We start from the raw sequence: 20530 nt of genomic DNA on the forward strand, positions 1-20530 counted from the left end.
TGTATCTTCTTATATAATATGCTAACGTGGATGTCTGTCCAGGATTTTAAATCACCTGTAGCTCGCAAACCGTTTGACCTATTGACCTGAAATTTGGTACACTTATACTATGGTACGTGACGTCTGCTATCTGCTTTCGGTGTGATGATTGACCTCCAAGGTTATTCCTCTTTTTATTTTTATTTTATTGTAGAATAAACTCTTGGCAGCAGCCGGCAGGGCGGCCGTGCGGCACATGCGTACGGGTGCCGTTCTCATCCCTACCACCTTCACCGTCACTTCCCCTGCCTCTTCATACCTTAAATAATTCTTGAGGCAGATTGAAGACTTAAGTGCAAGCTTAAATGAAACATTAAGGAAAACATACTAAGTAATTGCAACACAAATACTGATTTAATCACTTTTAACGAGAAAAGATGCCGACGAAAGAAGAGAAGAAGTGGGCAGGTAGAGTGAAGAAAAGAAGAGCTGCTCAGGAAGCAGCAAGCGCATCAACTTCTGAGCAAATGAATGCTAAACGTACAGAGAAAGAGTATGAAAACTATGAATGCTCAAGTCAAGTGTAGTCACTGCAAGTTATCGTGCAGGGCGCCATTACTGGCATGTACATATTTTTGTACTCCACAAAAGACTATCATCCTACCAGGATTGACTCTGTTACTACATTACCTTGAAATAAAATAAGTGGGTATGGAATTTGATGGATGAAATGGGTGGAACTCTGGTGCTGTGGTTACGATCATTACTTCAGAAATCCAGTAACCAATTTTTAGTTCCCTGCCTGAATGCTACCTTTAAAGTTCACATGTTCACTTATATTTACTTCAGGAATACTTTCTTCCTGCATCTTCAACTATATAAATGAATTTATTGTATAAATGGCTTATCCAGATCAGGATCCAAGTTGCCAGTGCCTACCTTGACACCATATTAGTGCAAGGCATGATCCAACTCTGAGCATAGCACAAACACTCACCTTACCCTGGGCCAATTTAGACTCATCAGTTAGCCTACCATGCAGATATCTGATATGCAGGAGGAAAACCTGAATACTTCCAAAACACAAACAGGCACCAACCCTAACCCAGGGGTCTGGAGCAGTGAGTCAGCAAGTCTACCGATGCGCCAGACTTGTGACTCCCCGATTTGTGACTATAAATCACCTGACTATGACTGAGGGACAGTATACAGTGCATCTGGAAAGTATTCACAGCGCATCACTTTTTCCACATTTTGTTATGTTACAGCCTTATTCCAAAATGGATTAAATTCATTTTTTTCCTCAGAATTCTACACACAACACCCCATAATGACAACATGAAAAAAGTCTACTTGAGGTGTTTGCAAATTTATTAAAAATAAACAAATTGAGAAATCCCATGTACATAAGTATTCACAGCCTTTGCTGTGAAGCTCGAAACTGAGCTCAGGTGCATCCTGTTTCCCCTGATCATCCTCGAGATGTTTCTGCAGCTTAACTGGAGTCCACCTGTGGTAAATTCAGTTGACTGGACATGATCTGGAAAGGCACACACCTGTCTATATAAGGTCCCACAGTTGACAGTTCATGTCAGAGCACAAACCAAGCATGAAGTCAAAGGAATTGTCTGTAGACCTCCGACACAGGATTGTCTCGAGGCACATATCTGGGGAAGGTTACAGAAAAATTTCTGCTGCTTTGAAGGTCCCAATGAGCAGTGGCCTCCATCATCCGTAAGTGGAAGAAGTTTGAAACCACCAGGACTCTTCCTAGAGCTGGCCGGCCACCTAAACTGAGCAATCGGGGGAGAAGGGCCTTAGTCAGGGAGGTGACCAAGAACCCGATGGTCACTCTGTCAGAGCTCCAGAGGTCCTCTGTGGAGAGAGGAGAACCTTCCAGAAGGACAACCATCTCTGCAGAAATCCACCAATCAGGCCTGTATGGTAGAGTGGCCAGACGGAAGCCACTCCTTAGTAAAAGGCACATGGCAGCCCGCCTGGAGTTTGCCAAAAGGCACCTGAAGGACTCTCAGACCATGAGAAAGAAAATTCTCTGGTCTGATGAGACAAAGATTGAACTCTTTGGTGTGAATGCCAGGCGTCACGTTTGGAGGAAACCTGGCACCATCCCTACAGTGAAGCATGGTGGTGGCAGCATCATGCTGTGGGGATGTTTTTCAGTGGCAGGAACTGGGAGACTAGTCAGGATAAAGGGAAAGATGACTGCAGCAACGTACAGAGACATCCTGGATGAAAACCTGCTCCAAAGCACTCTTGACCTCAGACTGGGGCGACGGTTCATCTTTCAGCAGGACAACGACCCTAAGCACACAGCCAAGATATCAAAGGAGTGGCTTCAGGACAACTCTGTGAATGTCCTTGAGTGGCCCAGCCAGAGCCCAGACTTGAATCCGATTGAACATCTCTGGAGAGATCTTAAAATGGCTGTGCACCGACGCTTCCCATCCAACCTGATGGAGCTTGAGAGGTGCTGCAAAGAGGAATGGGCGAAACTGGCCAAGGATAGGTGTGGCAAGCTTGTGGCATCATATTCAACAAGACTTGAGGCTGTAATTGCCGCCAAAGGTGCATCAACAAAGTATTGAGCAAAGGCTGTGAATACTTATGTACAGGTGCTGGTCATAAAATTAGAATATCATAACAAAGTTGATTTATTTCAGTAATTCCATTCAAAAAGTGAAACTTGTATATTAGATTCATTGATTACACACAGACTGACGTATTTCAAATGTTTATTTCTTTTAATGTTGATGATTATAACTGACAACTAATGAAAGTCCCAAATTCAGTATCTCGGAAAATTAGAATATTGTGAAAAGGTTCAATATTGAAGACACCTGGTGCCACACTCTAATCAGCTAATTAACTCAAAACACCTGCAAAAGCCTTTAAATGGTCTCTCAGTCTAGTTCTGTAGGCTACACAATCATGGGGAAGACTGCTGACTTGACAGTTGTCCAAAAGACGACCTTTTTAGCAATGACCTTTTGTGTCTTGCCCTCCTTGTAGGAAGGAAGCATGTACCAGAAATTAAAAGACCCATTGTCTGCAGAAATCCGCGAACCAGCAAAAAATCTGCGATATATATTTAAATATGCTTACATATAAAATCGAAGCGCGATATAGTGAGGGATTACTGTAGTTCCTTTTTTTTGGAAATTCAATTAAGACTATTAGAAAAATAATTCATTTACGTCGTAATCTATTTTTTTTTTGCATTGATGTACATTGAATTTTGAAAACGACTGATAAGACTGTATTTGGTAGGCGGGAGTAAAAGTTTTTTCTTAATTTATCGCGAACAATATTTTTTATAACTATTTTTATGAAGTTTCGAAAAAAATTTTTGTGTGTTTTTTATGCAGTCCCTATTACCGCATAAAAACAGGTTTGAGTGTATTTCGAAAACCAAAGTTGGAAATGCAGTGTGATACATATGGTCAACGTGCAAGCATTTTTTCATAAAGATCCCTTCCTTCACCGCTCATCTATTCACAGAAAAATAAACAATGTGAAATCATTTACTTCGATCTTGTTAAATGTGTCAATTTTTTTTCTCTTTCTAATAAACCCATTTAAACATTTATTCACAGAATTTGTTTCCCAAACTCATAAATGGAATGATTAAATTAATTGAAATATTATGTCAGTGGTTTTCAACACCTTTTTTTACAATTTCCTATGAAGTTATTTGAAGGTGTTTCTAAATTAAACTAATAAAATAAAACTTGTTTTTTTTTTCACCGCAGACTTGTCTTGTTTTTGGATGACAAAAGCTGCAAAGGCTTTCAATTTTGCACATGAGGAGGCAGTCAAAAAGTTGCTACCTTTTGCAACAACCTACCTTTGTGAGCAAGGGTTTTCTGCTTTGTTAAATATAAAAACAAAAAAACAGATTGGAGCCCACAGACGATATTCAAATTGCTTTGACATCAAAATGCCCTAATTTTGATGTCATTGTTTCAAAAATGAAACAACACCATTTCGCCAAGTGAATGTTGTCCTTTTATTTTTTTATTATTTATCCTTTTATTTTTATATTTGAAAACAGATTCAATAAATAATTTGAATTTAAAAACGATTTTTTTTCCTTTCAAATCATGGGGGTAACGGTGACTTAAACAAACAAATTTTGGGGTAATGGGTAAAAAAGTTCCACGACCCCTGTCAGTGTGTCAGAGAGAGGATGTGCAACATTGTTCATAATGGCACTCAGTTTTGTTTTAATTCCTCCTCCTTTGCTACTACCTTCAGGTGGTCCTGAGCGTGTCCCATATCCAGGTCTGCGTTTTGAATTACATTGATGATTCGGTGGGCCTCTCTTGAAGTGATGTTCCCAGCCCAGCACACCAGAACATAGAAATCTGCACTGGCTATACCTGAGCATAACCTTTAGCAGGAATGGCTGGGTGATGCTGAAGGCACTGGAGAAGTCAAAAAACATAATCCTCACAGTGCTGCCAGCTTTCACAGATGGAAAGAAGCCTTGTGGAGCAGGCATTTAACTGCCACTTCCACTCCAGTCTTTATACAATAGGCAAATTGCAGTGGGCCCAGGTGGTCTTTCACAATTAACTGTATATCACATTTGTATACAGATTATTTAATTCTTCTTTTGACTAGAGAATATCTCTGCCCAAACTAGGAAGGAAGAGTACAGTAACTTAAGAAATAAAAATCCCATGTTGATTTTAGAATTAAAAATTCTGTATCTAAGCAAATGGAGGAAAGGCAAATACAACATTGGCACAAAGTTGTTCAAATTTACTTCTGGCAGATCACAGACTTTACTGATTTTTAACTGTAGACACAATTTAAAATAGTAGCTCAGTTTTCCTTTTCAATAATTGGTTAAATAATAGCATGAGTGCAGTGGGTGACACCTCAGCACCACACTTGAATAAATGTATTTTTTATCAATGCCACGTCTCTGTCTCTGGGTTTGTTTATTTAGAAAATGAACCGTGCTGTGAGTATTTTTATATCACATAGTAATTGTAAGGGAAACTTTGAAGGGTTTGACAACAGGCATCCATGGGTTGTGCTTTCATATCACTCATTTGAACAGAGAAAATCGCATTCCTAAGAAAATATTACATTTTCTCACTTTCCACAAAATTATCTTCTAGCACACATACAGACACACCTCTGTGCCGAATATACGGCTTAATTTGTCTCCAAAGAGGACTCAGAAGACCAGGTTTCAGGCGAGCATAGGGTGCATTGAGAGCCAAATTAGCAAGACACTGTGGGGAGAAAAAAAGGGTTTAGATAAATAAGACAATCAAATGATGAAAAAGTAAATTAAAACAATATAACTGCCATAAGACAGCAATATTGCTTAATAATAATAAGAAATCTGTACTGAATGCTTTGTGACGATGAACTCTATGAAAGGTACTGTACAATAAACTGATCAAACCTCACTGAATAAAAGAAAGGGAGATCTATAAGAAAAATGCATTCATAGATGTTCCTAATTGAAAAAGGAAAGTAGGAAAATATAGTTTTACTAGATACACCAGTTTAACAAAATGAAAGTAAAAAACAAACACATTCCCCATTATTTATATATTATATAAATGACTTCTAGACATTGAAATGATTAGGCTAATGATGACAAATATAAGTACAAAAAATAGCTTTGAAATGTAACAAATGTTGCCCTATTCAATATTAAGAATTATAATTTTTTCTGTTTATTAGTTATTCCCCTTTTGAAGTGTTTTAATGAAAACGTAGCAGTTTCCTGGTTTTCTGGGACATAAATGCACAATGTAAAGTTTCCATGCAATTAATGAGATGGACGCGGCCATGTTCACATGTCTGCTGTAAAGACTCATGTTTGCAAAGGAAACTGCTTACTTTTCAAGACAAAATATATAAAAAAGGAATGCTCATGATACTAAAGATGGACACCAAAACAACACACAAAAAAAAAAAAACTTTCACTGAACAGTAGTTTAAATCAAGGCAATTAAATAACGCAACAGTATAAAAATGTTGTAAATTAAAAAAAAAAAAAAACTAATCAGGTAGACAAGAATTTATTTAGTTTAGGATAATATAAAGCAGGGTGCGATGTTTCACATATTAGTGGCCATGCGCTGGAAATGTTGTTGCTATATTCAGTCTAACAGTACTGCTTAGTATTCCCATGCCCTTAAATCCTTAGTCTGTAAAAAAGGCAAGGTGGTCTGAAATTTGACAGAAAAATAAAACACACATTTCACTTGTCAGTTTGCAATAATGCTGAAAGTGGCAGAAAAAAAGGACATCAGACTTTCCAAAGTGCAGATCTTCCATCATAACTTGGGCTTTCTCTCTGACGAAACAAGCAAACAGCTGTCTATGCTGATTATCTGCTTAGCATAAGCACTGAATATTCTGAGTTGTTTTTCATAAACAGTTTGCATCTGAAACGGTAGAAATACACATTCAAACAATACTTATTTTTCATCACTTGAATGTGTGTGCAGTTGAATGGAAGCTTAAAAAAATAAAAATGGTAACTCAGAGATGTGCAAGTTAGGTTAATCAGCAAATCTAAATTAGCTTACTATCCATGAATGTATACTGTATTGCCTTGCATCAAGCGCTCCCAATGAACCTTAACTTGATAAGGTGGTTAGAAAAAGGATGACAGGATCTCACTGAATAACCTAAAGCCAAAGTATATACTTCATCTATATTACTTACCAACCATAGAAGCTAATGATAAATAAGCATCATAAAAATGATGCTTCTAAAAACCATACAAATACAATCCAAAAAAGAATGTATACAATACACACAGCATGTGATATAGTTAAAAATTCATTTCATGGCACATGGATTAACAATTAGCTGTATACCTTTATAATTTGAGTAAGAGTTTGAGAAGATGACTCGGCAACCAGGGCTAGTAAAAGGCAGCGATGCAGCTCACGGATGCTGGATGCCAGCGTGGCAGAGAAAGGTGTAAATGCTTTCTTATGGTCACTGGTGTCTTCTGCAACAGACAGGAATTGCTTGGAACCCTCCAAAATAGCAGATAGGACTTGCAATGCACTGGCTCGAGTCTAAGGAAAAGAATGTATTTAGAAACTGCAAACAATTTTGAGACGTGCACTGCAGCAGACATACCACACAATCAAAACAAAATTATAGAATGAACAGGTTTTTTTTTACATTAAAAATTACCCCATCACATCATTAAAAATGTCAATAGAAAACAGATTTCTATGAACATTATAACAAGTATATCAAGTTCTTTCAAATTTTAAAAAGATACATATATGCTGTTTCCTACATTTTATAAAAGTCTTATTTAGCAGCTTAACTTTCTTCTCACAATTTTACAGTCTAATTTTTGTATAAAATTTAAGTTCAAATAATATGAATCTGGGTGTCTATCAATGTTAAGAGGATTTCAGTGACACACAAAGACTTCTGTGAAAAAGAATAGACTTAATAGTGATGCAGAAAGCCACCTTCCCTGCTCCAAACTGTATTCCTTTAAAGTTACTGAAATATCTTGAAGCTCAACTAATATTTGGACAGCTTGCTTTCTGAGATTCATCTGGTAAAAAACAATGTTTATCAAGGATGTGTTGACATATAATCTATTGGTTCCATCTTTTTGGGCATCACATTAATACCTCTTTAAAGGCAATGTCACATTGTGTGCCTTTTCCACCAATTTTCAGTCACATCCTTCATTTTAGTGATTCAGTGGTAGATGGCAGCTTGATTTCATGAGGCTGGTCACGTAATGTGACATACCTAGCAGCTCACTCCAACTTGTCTGCAACTTGCTCCAATTTTGTCTTTAGTTATAGGGCTGGGCTCTGTGTGCGTGAGAGCTGATAACCAATGAATGCTCATCCATAAGTAAAATGCACACAAATTAGCAATGAGTAATAACGAATGTAGGTGTTTTGGACCTCAGAAACAGAACAGAAGCTTGTCTGTCTGACGTCTCATGTTTTACATACCACGACAGGATGTAAAAAAGAGAAAAGGGAAAAGATTTTGGCTGAATTTGCTGTAGCTATTATCCCTTCAAAAAGTGCCGGCTCCACCAGGCTGGGTGCTATTGGTTGTTACAAAATGGGGGAGTTTAACTGCGCTGGAAGGTTATCATTCGGTCAAATAGACATGCCGAGTGATTTTCAGTCATTTAAACTGACGATATTCTGTGACAAGATTAGCGACTGCTGTCGGCAAATCTGACACACCCCACAACTAGAGGCTGTATAACGTAACATCAGCTTAAGCAGATGAAATACTCTGACCAGCTGTTATTCAAAACCTAAACAAAGAAGACAGACACTGATGTGACCTTTCAGTCTACCAACAAAACTACTAGAAACTCCATAGTGCTTCTCACCCTTCCCTGAATAGGATGTCCACTGCCAGAGCCAATGCTGTATGTGTATCAGACTCTTACAATATTAAGCTGGTATTTGTAACTCTACCAGACAAGTATCAGTTCCATACCTGCAACTGAAGTGACTTGCAAGTGTTTAAAAGCTAAAAACTACTCAGTCTAGATATGTGCCACTGAAGAACATAATCAAAAGAAGATTGTATGCAATGTTTATAAATAACTAGGCATAAATTCCCATTGTTCCTGACTAATAACATCATGAACATTGTAAAAAAAAAAATATATCACATTAATCTTTACAGACAATCATTTGGAACAGAGTTATTTTACTATCTATGGCTTAAGGTCAGCATCTTATAAAATCTGGTATAAACCCAGAAGAAATATAGTAATTATTAACTCCAGCACTAATATATAAAATACAAAAAACATTAATTTCATAACTTTCTCACACAAATATCAGCCCTTCCTATAACATCCTAACAAACCTTCATTCTTGCTATACAGATGTTGACCATACCCAGCCAATCCAGACAGTTGTCCAGGATGTTCCTGACCTGGTCTAACCAGGATACAATTGGGAGTTCTTGCTTAAAAATGCAGCTATTAGTTTCCATTTCTGCATTTTGCCCACATTATCCCAGTACTTTTAAACCCCCAAAAAAGTGAGATTTTTGAAAACGCTCTCCAGAGCAGTATACTTCTGAAAACCTGGGTCTCGGCATTGGTAGTGTGGATAAGTGAAAACACAGACTCTAATTGTGTGCTGATCTGATTATTCTGCTTATTATGTATCCCTCATTCCACGACTGGTCACCCTTCATGGAAGAAAACCATACATATTTTAACATAGCGCACACAGGGGAGTTGTTTTACATGGTGCTTGCTGTGTTGTTTACCAGTATGTATCTAAACTGTATTCTGCACTGGTTGAATGCTGCATATGTGCACAAAAGGCAAATCATTTACCAATCACTGCAATTTTACGATAAATCCTGTGGCCATGGGTATTAACATCCCTTGATGAACTTTTCCATTAATGTATGCACGCCCACTACAGGCGAATTTTTACGTCATATTAGTTTTCAGTCTTTTAAGTGTGGATAGAGACACTTTGGTAAATGACGTGAAAGCACCAGTTTGAACGGAGATCATTTTTGTTTAAAAATATCATTTTTAAATGAAAACAGTAATGCGGATGTAGGCTTTATGTTTAACTGAACTACCGTGGGTAGGCACTTTAGATTTGTCTTTACTACTCCCTCACATACTTTCTAGAAGAAGCACAAGCAACCCAACAACACATCTTACAAGGCCCACCATCCTAGCAAAGCGTAGAATCTTAAGATGGTAAATGACACTGAATTTAAAAAAAAAACAGGTGTATGACAAAATTGTGGGTTTTTGAATATTACAGTAGACATAAGGAGCAGGATGAGCATGTCTCGACAATAAAAACAATATTAAACTGAATGTACTTGTGGTGAGTGACAATTTTATTCTTTTATTTTCAAATGGCTGTGCCTTCTAAATATGAATACTTAAAATACTGTGCAATGTTGTAACATAACAACCAGAATCTAGCAACTAAAAAACAGAAACCTATAAAAATCAGATTTGTTCTACTTGTTGAATTTGGGATTCGTGTTAAATCAGTTGAGTGTCAAATGCATATATATTAAACAAATGATCAAAAGGTGATATTTGCATTTTTTATATTCCTTAAATCTATATTCAGATATGGGGCAAATTGTAAACAGGCACAAATATTAACCAATTTTCAGGAAAATTAGAAAACAATCAAAAAAAATTAAAGTTATTTTTTAAACACATGTCACAAAGCTTACTTTGGGAGATGGGTCTTTAAGAGCAATCGTGAGCAAAGACAAAGACTGGGGACTTCCAACAGCTGAGGAATCAGGAACAAAACAGGACCAGTATCCATACAGCACTTTCTTCTCAACACACTTTACTGTAGACAGGAAGCAGTGCAGGGCACTCTGTCGAACTTTAGCCTGATACAACCTACAAGTGAAGTAGAAATACAGAGAATTACAGAACTCTGTCTTATTTTAATATAGTCTTGTTTTAGTCATCAATGAATTATAAAAATCTGTTTTCTGTGTAGATCTGACAATGAGATTTAAATGGATATTAACTTTTATTTATAGGTACTTCTTAATATATAAAATTTTATAACAATAGTGATCAATCTCATTGTTTTACATCATTATAATTTTTGAGAGTCAGCTACCACATGTTATTCTTTACCTGGGTGTTTTATGTTGCAATGAGGCAAAAACCATATGAATGTGTAGTGTTGGATTTAGTTTTGGCTATTCTCTTTTCCTACACTGAGTCTAAGAAAAAAGGAAGGCACAGCGGTAGCGCTGCTGCCTCATAGTTAGGAGACCTGGGTTCGCTTCCCGGGTCCTCCCTGAGTGGCGTTTGCATGACCTCCCCGTGTCTGCGTGGGTTTCCAAAGTCCAAAGACAAGCAGGTTAGATGCATTGGCGATCCTAAATTGTCCCTAGTGTGTGCTTGTTGTGTGTGTTTGTGTGTGTGTGTGTGTGTGTGTGCCCTGCGGTTGGCTGGCACCCTGCCCGGGGTTTGTTTCCTGCCTTGTGCCCTGTGTTGGCTGGGATTGGCTCCGGCAGACCCCCGTGACACTGTAGTTAGGATATAGCGGGTTGGATACTGGATGGATGGATAGATAGGTGTTAATTAGAGAAAAGCAGGCAAAAAAAAAAAAACATACCACAAGAACTGGGCATACCAATATTAACAATCTGGAATACCATGGAAAATTAAATAAGCTGCAGATACCTAGTAATGATCAGGTTAAGCAATGAATCAAGTTCAGGTTTATTGTCAAGTATATATAGTAAAACTAAATTCTCACTTGCATTTCTCCTCAGAAAACACTAGAATACCAACAAAAGTCATACTCTACACACACCAAGAAAGTATAAATAGCATGCAACATTGTAATTATATAGTAATTGTAATAATTTATTACTTACAATATTTGTTATTACAAATGGTTGCTTAGTAACCTTACAACTTAAGAAAAGCAGTTATGCAGGATGCATTCAATATGACTGTTCAACTTCCTAAGTGTTATAATGTCTTGAACAGACAGTAGCTACAGTATGTACCTGTGAGATTCTGTGCAACCTTCACCACTGTCTTAAGGGCTTTATGATCTTAAGCTGAACAAGTGCCATAACAGAATATGATGTAGCCAGTTAGGACGGACTCTGCTGTGTACCTGTAAACATTTGTGAGAACAGAGGGAGAAATGTACCGTAAGCTTTCCTCTGATATCGGTGTAAGTAGCGACACTGGTGAGCTTTTCTGACAAAAGACGAAATGTGTTATGTCCACTTCAGTTTATCAGGGATTACGGTCACTCCAAGAAATTTAAGCTGCTCACCCATTTAGCATCTCTCAGATATAGAATGGAAATGTGGTCTGCCTTATGCTTCATGAAGTCTATGTCTAACTTTTTGGTTTTACTGACATTAAATGTGAGATTGTTGTCCTGGCAACCACTGAGTCAGCAGGTAAACCTAATCTCTGTAAGTTGTTTCATTGTTATTTGTGATCAGGCCTATGATGATGGTGTCATCTGAAAATTTAATGAGGAAGTGGTGTCTGACCATAGCACTGTAGGTGAACAAGGAGTTCAGGAGACAGCCCGGCACACTACCCTGTGGAGTTCCTGTATTAAGTGTCGGCATGGAGGATGTGATGCTGGTATTCCATGTTGCGGAGGTCAGTTGGTAAGGAAGCTCAAAGGCCAGTTGCAGAGAATGGTGCTATGTTCTAAATTGAGGAGTCTGCTGGTCAGCTTTGCTGGTACAACAGTATTAAAGATTGATCTTTAATCTACAAATAGAACTCTGGCATAATAGCTGCATCCAACAATAGAAAAATTACTAGAACTAGGACAAGAACTGATTAAACCCGATATACCTTTGACGCTGTTTTAATGCTGGATGGATTTCATCTTATACAAGAAGACAAAGATCTGGTGCAGACAGTAGGGGGACTGGTCATCTACGTGAATGAAGAATGGTATAAAAGGGGGCATATTATAGCTAAAACTACAGTTTGTAACTCAGACATTGAAATTCTGGCTGTCGGAATTTGTCCATGTTATTTGCCCAGGGAGATACAGTAAATCACATCATCCTTATTAATGTTTATATTCCTCCCTCTGCAAATGGAAATGATTTTTTCTTTCACCAACACTTTAATGATAAGTCACTCTGACCCTGCAGTTATAATATGTGGAGACTTCAACCTTGTGACTTAGGAGCAAAGGATGACAAATTTCTACTATTTTGTGACGTGTTTTACTTGAGGAAATAATAAGCTGGACCTGCTGTACTGAAATAATGTGCGAATCACAAAGGGGACAATATCAAGGGTCTCTGTCACTGCATCACAGACTATATTAACTTCTGTGTCAACACAGTGGTACCCACAAAGACACTGTGTTGCTTTCCAAACAATAACTCAATAAGGAGCCAAATGGTCTCCTGAATGAGAAAAATACATCATTCAAATCTGGTGACAAAGAGGTTCTGAATTAAGCATAGCATGTGCTAAAGAAAAAGCGAAGTAAAACAGAAAACAAATTCACTCAGAAGAACATTAAGGATGTCTGGAATGGACTGGGTATAATTACTGCACTGAAGCACTCCAGAACTCAGGTGCTAGAAGGGGATGAGAACACAGCAAACTCCCTGAACCAATTCTTTCATAATTTTTTCTTTCCACTTTCACGTCCTTCCAATGACCATTCTTCCCACACCATCCCTAATACATCAGCTGGAATGGCCACTGACAAGTCCACCTCTGACCATCAGTGCAGTCTGCCCATTGGACAAAGACTGGAGTGGAAGATGCAATTATCTATCTGCTCCACAAGACATTTTCTCACCTAAACAAAGCTGACAACTCTGAGGATTATGCTTTTTAAACTCTCCAGCGTCTTCAGCATGATCCAGCCATCACTGTTAAGGGGTAAACTCAAAGATATGCATGTGGATGAGCCTATGGTGTCTGAATAATGGGCTATCTGTCAGGCAGACACAGTCAGTCAGACTCAAGTTATAAATATAAGGCCATGTCACTTGCAGAAATTCTCAGATGATTCCGCACTTATGGGGTGTTTTAATAAATGAGATGAGACAGAGTACAGAAGCCAGGTGGAAAAGTTTGTTTCTTGGTGCAAACAGAATTGTCTTCAACTTAACATCAGCAAAACCAAGGAACTGGCTTTTGACTTTTGCCGCAGCAAAGACCTTGTATATCTGGTAACTATTCAGGGAGTGAATATAGAGGTAGTCCACATCAATGACTGGTAGGACTGGTACACATAAGAACTACATAAAAAGGAGACTCCATTCCTTTAATGTGGGAAGGATACATCCACATCTTCTACATCTCAGATGCCCAGTGCGATTTTCTATGCTATGGTGTGGTGTGCTGGGCTGTTAACATCACATCAAGAGAGGTCCACCAAATCAACAGGTTAATTAAAAGGGCAAGTTCAGTTATGAGATGCACTCCAGAACCACTGGAGGTCATAGCAAAGGAGAGGATTAAAATAAAACCGAGTGCCATTATGAACAATGCTGCACATCCTCCCTCTGACACACTAACACTGAGGACTTTCAGCCAAAGAATTATTCAGCAGGGGTCTGTCAAGAAATGCTACAGGGGCTGCTTTATACCAACAGCAATGCGTCTGCATGATGCCTCACTGTGACTGTGACAGCCAAGTCAGAACTTTTTTCTTTTGAATTTTTCTTGCTTTACTGTAATACCAATGTGTGTTAAGACCAAAGTGTGTGTGTGTGTGTGTGTATATTTATTTATTTTCACTTATCTATTTATATATTTATTTCTTTATTTATTTAAAGAGCTTATGTAAAAAGCCAAATGTCCCCCTGGGGACAAATAAAGTTATACCACACTTGCTGAAATCACCAACAATTTTCACAGTCCAGGGATAAAATATAATCATCATAACACAGTATACTATCAAACCTGTTAATCTTACTTAGGGTCTTGGGGGTGGGTGTGCTGGCCAAGTCTAGTTCTAGCAGTATCACATTTAATGCTGGTAATTAATCCTGGATGGGGTGGTAGTCTATCTCTTACACTCTTTGTCATACAGACCATATCCAGAACAGCCAATAAAAATAACATGCATTTTTTGCAATGTGGAAAGAGAACCAGAGTACTCAGTGAAAAAACCCTTGCAGACACACAGAGACAAAAAGGCAAACTTTACACAGACAGTGAGTGGGCAGGGGATTCAAACACAGAACACCAGATCTATGATAAAGCAGCACTTAATCACCACACCACCACACTGCACAATCACAGTTAACACCATAATTATAAAGCCCCACTACAAGATGTAAACCTTTAACAACAAAAACTGAAAGAGCCTATTAAAATTTGATAAAAAAAAAAATACAGAGATAGGTCAGTAGAGTAATGGATCAAAGTGTACGATTACATAAAACAAAAAAAAGTAATGGCAAGATAATAAGTGTGGAGAAAGGATTAAACAGCACATAGTTGAGAGCATACCATTTAATTTGTGAAATTCACTATCTGGAACTCCTTCATGAACTAAGTCAATAACTGAAAACATACTGCAATTTCAACAGAGAAGTTTTTGGGGAAGTAATGGAAAGCTTTAGACTGGCCAAAGTTAACCGATTCAAAAGCAATCAAGCAGGCATTTCATTTGCTGAAAAAAATAGTCTGTATCAGGAACCACCTTCCCTAAAACATAATATTATATCTTCAGACACACTTAAACTAATAAACAGCAAATGGAAATAACGACATCTGAAAAGAACAAAATAAGAGTTTGATTGTGTTAATTGGACTCACTAAAGTGGCAGTATACTAAATTTTTAAATCAACTGTTTATATTCCATTCTGTATTTTGCCTCATTCATTTTCTTCATCTTAAACCCAGTGAAAGGTTTGAATTCAAAGTTTTAGGAAACCTTGGTCAAACTGCATGTTTCAATCAATCATTGGGTGAAAAAAAATGTTAAAAACTTCTTGCCAAGCATTAAGCATGGAGGTAAATATATTATGTTTAGTGCTGTGTGGCTAGTGTGGGTGGAAAGAACAAATATCATCAAATCCTGTAAAGTAAATGCCCCACAGCCAGTGAAGAAATTTAATCTAAAATGGGTTTGGTGATTTCAGAAGCACCTCCATAGTCCCCAAACCTGATTATTTTAGAAAATCTGTTGGAATTTGTGAAGCATGCAGTGCTTGCAAGAAAACGTATTAATCTTTCCGAGGTAAAAGTGTTCTGCAAGGCAGAGTGAAGAAAAAATACTAAAGTGATAAAAGACTTTTTGGTAAACACAAGAAATGGGTGGAAAGTGGTGCTTACAGTTAAAAATACACTCACCAGCCACTTTATTAGGAACACCTTGCTAGTACTGGGTTGGACCCTCTTTTGCCTTCAGAAATGACATAATTTTTCATGGCATAAATTCAACAAGGTGGTGGAAACATTCTTCAGTAATTTTAGTTCATATTGACATGATAGCACCACACAGTTGCTGCAGATCTATTGGCTGCATATTCATGATGCAAGCCTCCCATTCCACCACATCCCAAAGGTTATCTATTGGATTGAGATCTGTTGACTGTGGAGGCCATTTGAGTATGGTGAACTCATTGTCATGTTCAAGAAACCAGTCTAAGATGATCTGAGCTTTGTGACATGGCACGTTATCCTGCTGGAAGTAGCCATGTGAAGACGGATACGCTGCTGTCATAAAGGGTTGGACTTGGTCAGCAACAAGACTCAGGTAGGCTGTACTATTTAAATGATGCTAAATTGGTAGTAAGGGGCCCAAAGTGTGCCAAGAAAATAGCCCCCACACCATAACACCCTCACCACCAGCCTGAACCATTGCTACAAGGCAGGATGGATCCATGCTTTCAAGTTATTGATGCCAAATTCTGATCATACCATCCGAATGTTGCAGCAGAAAATCGAGATTCACCAGAACAGGCAACTTTTTTCCCAATCTTCTGTTGTCCAATTTCGTTGAGTCCAATTGTAGCCTCAGTTGCCTGTTCTTAGCTGACAGGAGTGGCACCCAACGTGGTGCTCTCCTGCTGCTGTAGCCCATCTGCTTCAAAGTTTGATATGTTGTGCATTCAGAGATGCTCTTCTGCATACCTCAATAGTAATGAGTGGTTATTTGAGTTACAGTTGTCTTTCTATCCGCTCAAACCAGTCTGGCCGTTCTCCTCTTCCTCAAGTATCAAGAAGGCATTTTCACCCAGACAACTTCCACTCAATGTATATTTTCCCTTTTTCGGACCATTCACGGTAAACCCTAGAGATGGTTGTGAGTGAAAACCCCAGTAGTTCAGCAGTTTCTGAAATACTCAGACCAGCCCATGTGGCACCAACAACCATTCCATGTTCAAAGTCAATTAAATCACTATTCTTCCCCATTCTGATGCTCAGCTTAAACTTCAGCATGGCATCTTGACACTGTCTACATGCCTAAATGCAGTGAGTTGCTGCCATGTGATTGGCTAATTAGATGTTTGCATTAATAAGCAGTTGAACAGGTGTACCAAATAAATTGGCCATTGAGAGTACAGACTGATACTGCCCAAAGTGTTGTAAATACCATGTTAACTGTTATATTTTTGTTCATCTTGTTAAATTTATCAAATGAAAACTGAAATTAAACTTTCAGAACTATGTCAAGTGTAAATTTATAGCCTGTACAAGACATGTTAACTTTTTATTCGCTTAATTATTCTTGGCCAGTTGCGCCTACGCTTTTCATAAATAAAAAAGTAAAGTAAAAAGCACGTCCCAATAATTTAAAGATTTTTTTTTGAAAATTAAGTACTTAATTTAAACAAATATATATAAATAACACCTAGCATTTCAACATATATTGCCTTTCCATTCTGAAATACAGTATAGAACTCTACTTTTAGTTTGATTCTCCCTTCCTTCAATGAAAGTCAAGTCAAACATGTATTTTAGAGGTCAGAACATTCAAACTCCTAAAAAAACTACAGGGAAGTATCACCTCAGTTTACTTTGTAGTCCTCCCTCGGGATCTGAGAACTCAGAGTCTGAGCTGCTGGTTACTCTTCTACAAGAAGACTGCAAGGATAATCCTTGGGGTGTTGACACCCGTTTTCGAATTACTGCATCTCCTCCTGTCAGCTTCAGTTTATCAAGACCTGTCCTCATTTTTAGCGTTCCAGATTCTTCCCCATCATCTTCTTCCTCTGGCCTGGTATCTGTCACTTCTTTTCGATTCTTCCCTCTGGATTTCCGTTTTTTACTCTGTAAGGGAGAAAAAGATTGACATGGACAGTAAGTAAATTTGAAGCACACACTAGCTTGTCCTTAACAACAACTGAGCAGCAGCTTTTTTTCCCCAACCTACAATTACCGTAGATACTCGCGTATAAGTCGAAAAATTTATGCCTTAAAATTCATTCAAAACAACAAGGTCGACTTATCCACGGGGCAACACAATTGTACATAGAATTTGGGTAATGACATTGTACACTCAACGCTTCACGGTGTTAAGTCACCGGTCATCTGCCATTTCCCATGGTCTTTGAAATAATTATAAGCCAGCAATACTATTGCTAATTAGCTAGTTTTTTTCTAATTTCATTAAATAATTCTTTAAACTGTGAAATACTTGAATTTGAGCATTAGCTTTTGCAGGTTTTGGATAACAAACATACCATTAGCTGCTATGTGCAACCAGATTTGGAATCAAAAGAACCAAGGCAACGCATGCTATCAAAGCGATGCAAGCGTAGCCCGTGATTCAAAAAATTTCTCTGCCTACCTGTTTGTCTCGTCTGACAGTAGCTGAAAAGCAGCATCAGGAGAGAGCAGCCTGAAGTAGTCCAGCAGCGGGTGATTTGTCGTGTCCAACAGCAAGCCATGCTGTCTTGTGAAGTCTGGTAGCCAGGTCGGCTCCCACGGATCAATGTCTGGGCATTCCTCCCACGCGAACCTTACCGTAGGTGCATTGGCTGCATGAATGCGTTCAGCTGGCAGCCGATCAGCTGGCGCGGCATCGGCTGGTATCCGATCAGCTGATGCCGGCTTCTCACTCTCTTGCTCGATTCCTGATCACTGTCAATAAAATCCGATTCTGAAAAATCAGAGTCCGACTCAGCGATAATGTGCAAAACATCGTCTGCCGAGTGTTTTCTTTTCTGCACTTGCTTCGCTCCCTTGTGACATATCGACGCCATCTTGCCTTTGTTTACATTTGTACGCGGGTCATAACAAATTTCGTAATTTTCGGCTTAAAAATACACTCGACTTATCTGCGAGATCGACTAATACGCGAGTATCTACAGTAACTTGAGTGAAGCCTAATGCTTGGTTAAGAACTATTGCTAAACTAAACTTAACAACAGTAACAGTATTTAATTTTAATCAATCGTTGATTGTTTTTATCCATAAGATCTGCATGTTTGATGCATGGTTCCAGTTATGATTTTACTGGTACTTGGTTATTTGATGTACAACGTGGAAAAGCGCTTATGATATAATTAAAAGTGTATATAAATTGTTGCTTTAACTATTCTCTTGTACTAATCAGCTATGATTTTCTTAATTCAATTTATCATCACAGGGGTCGAGATCCTATCCTGACAGCATCAAGCATTAAGTAAGGATTAACCCTGGATACAGTACTAGTCAACTGCAGGGCTATCCTATTAATACAGCCACTCTTAAACTACCATATAGTCAATCAGAATCTAACATGAGTTATTTTGGGAAGTAGGAGGAAAACCAAAAGGACCCAGAGAAAAGAATCTACTAAATAAATAACAAATAACTTTAGATGTACTGCCTAAATTATATAGCAGTTATGCTACAGTTCTTGATACAAATTATACAAGCATCCTAACAGTCACCAATGTAGGCAATTTGCAGTACTGGCTAAGACTGCCAGTTCAGTTCTCACCTGTTTCTATGTGACCTTGAGCAAACATTGTAGCATATCTGTCAACCTGTTTATTACTTTTGATAAAGGTGTCAGATACATTTAAAATGAAAGTAATAAAATATTGACATTGGTATATAGAATTTGAATTTAAAAATAACAAAATATATAGCAGAAAAGGGGGTTTTCTTAAAAGAGATCCCTCTTGTTCTAAATGGCACCCCAATGCTCCATAAACCATCATCCATCTATCCTGCAACATCCATCTATCCAGCAACATTTGCACAACATGTTAAACCTTCTGACATTTAAGGTTTTACATGATCTTCAGATCATTTTGCCAGTTTTTACCCTGAGTTGTCTCACAGAAATAGAAGCACACATAGTCTGTACCATTTGTTCCAGTGTAAAAATAACAACTGGGATTTGTCTCATTATTGGTCAGTATTTTTACCCATATAGCCAGGAAGGTCATCTACTTTTGTATTCAAAAGTAAACAGACTGTATGAGAATGTATGATAAAACAGGGATTGCCCATTTTACTAGGCCCTAAATGTGATACAGAGCAATTAACTGCTAATAGAAAGAATTTAACAGATATGTGAAAAACCCATTGGCTCCTCTCTCAACTGCATTCCAGAAGCTGAACTATTCTTCAGCTCTACTGTTAGCCAACATTTGGTCAGCTTGCCTTCTGAATTAAGTTTTAATCAAAGATAAAATGGAGTGCCTACAGAACAAACAGGCAACTAAAAGTATATTCATCTTACACTTGTAACCACATGCTGAAATCATACTTATTAAGATGGACACACTCATGCAGAGAAACCTGTGACTAGCAGTGGATTTTAATCTGATCAACAGAGGCTACACCTTCACTTAAAACATACACACATGTACCTCTTCATTCTCGTTGGTGTCAGTGAACTCTTCAGCCCTCTTTGATCCTAGAAGCTCTTGAAGCTGGACACAATGAAATCCCTCTGAAAACACTGTGGAGTCACTCATACATGTATAAGCACCTGAAGAATTAAGTTCCGTGACTAACTTCTTGCGCCATAATAAGCCAGATTTCCTTCCCTATAAAGCTGCAGAGGATGTATGAAATAGTTTAACATCTATACTGACCCAAGGGAA

At 38.1% G+C, this 20530-nt stretch overlaps 1 protein-coding gene across 1 annotated transcript in view; it reads right to left on the minus strand.

Annotated features, from left to right (window-relative positions):
- Positions 1-20530, minus strand: part of heatr6 (HEAT repeat containing 6) — a 73942-nt gene that overhangs the window by 16180 nt on the left and 37232 nt on the right. Inside the window, exons 8-11 of the mRNA XM_028806607.2 lie at positions 17494-17756; positions 10219-10396; positions 6855-7061; positions 5147-5246 (exon numbers count right to left, since the gene is read on the minus strand). Coding sequence (XP_028662440.2) covers positions 5147-5246; positions 6855-7061; positions 10219-10396; positions 17494-17756 — 748 coding nt within the window. The remainder of the gene's footprint in view (positions 1-5146; positions 5247-6854; positions 7062-10218; positions 10397-17493; positions 17757-20530) is intronic.

The sequence above is a fragment of the Erpetoichthys calabaricus genome, chromosome 8 (genome assembly GCF_900747795.2).
Source record: "Erpetoichthys calabaricus chromosome 8, fErpCal1.3, whole genome shotgun sequence".
Lineage (NCBI taxonomy): Eukaryota > Metazoa > Chordata > Cladistia > Polypteriformes > Polypteridae > Erpetoichthys > Erpetoichthys calabaricus.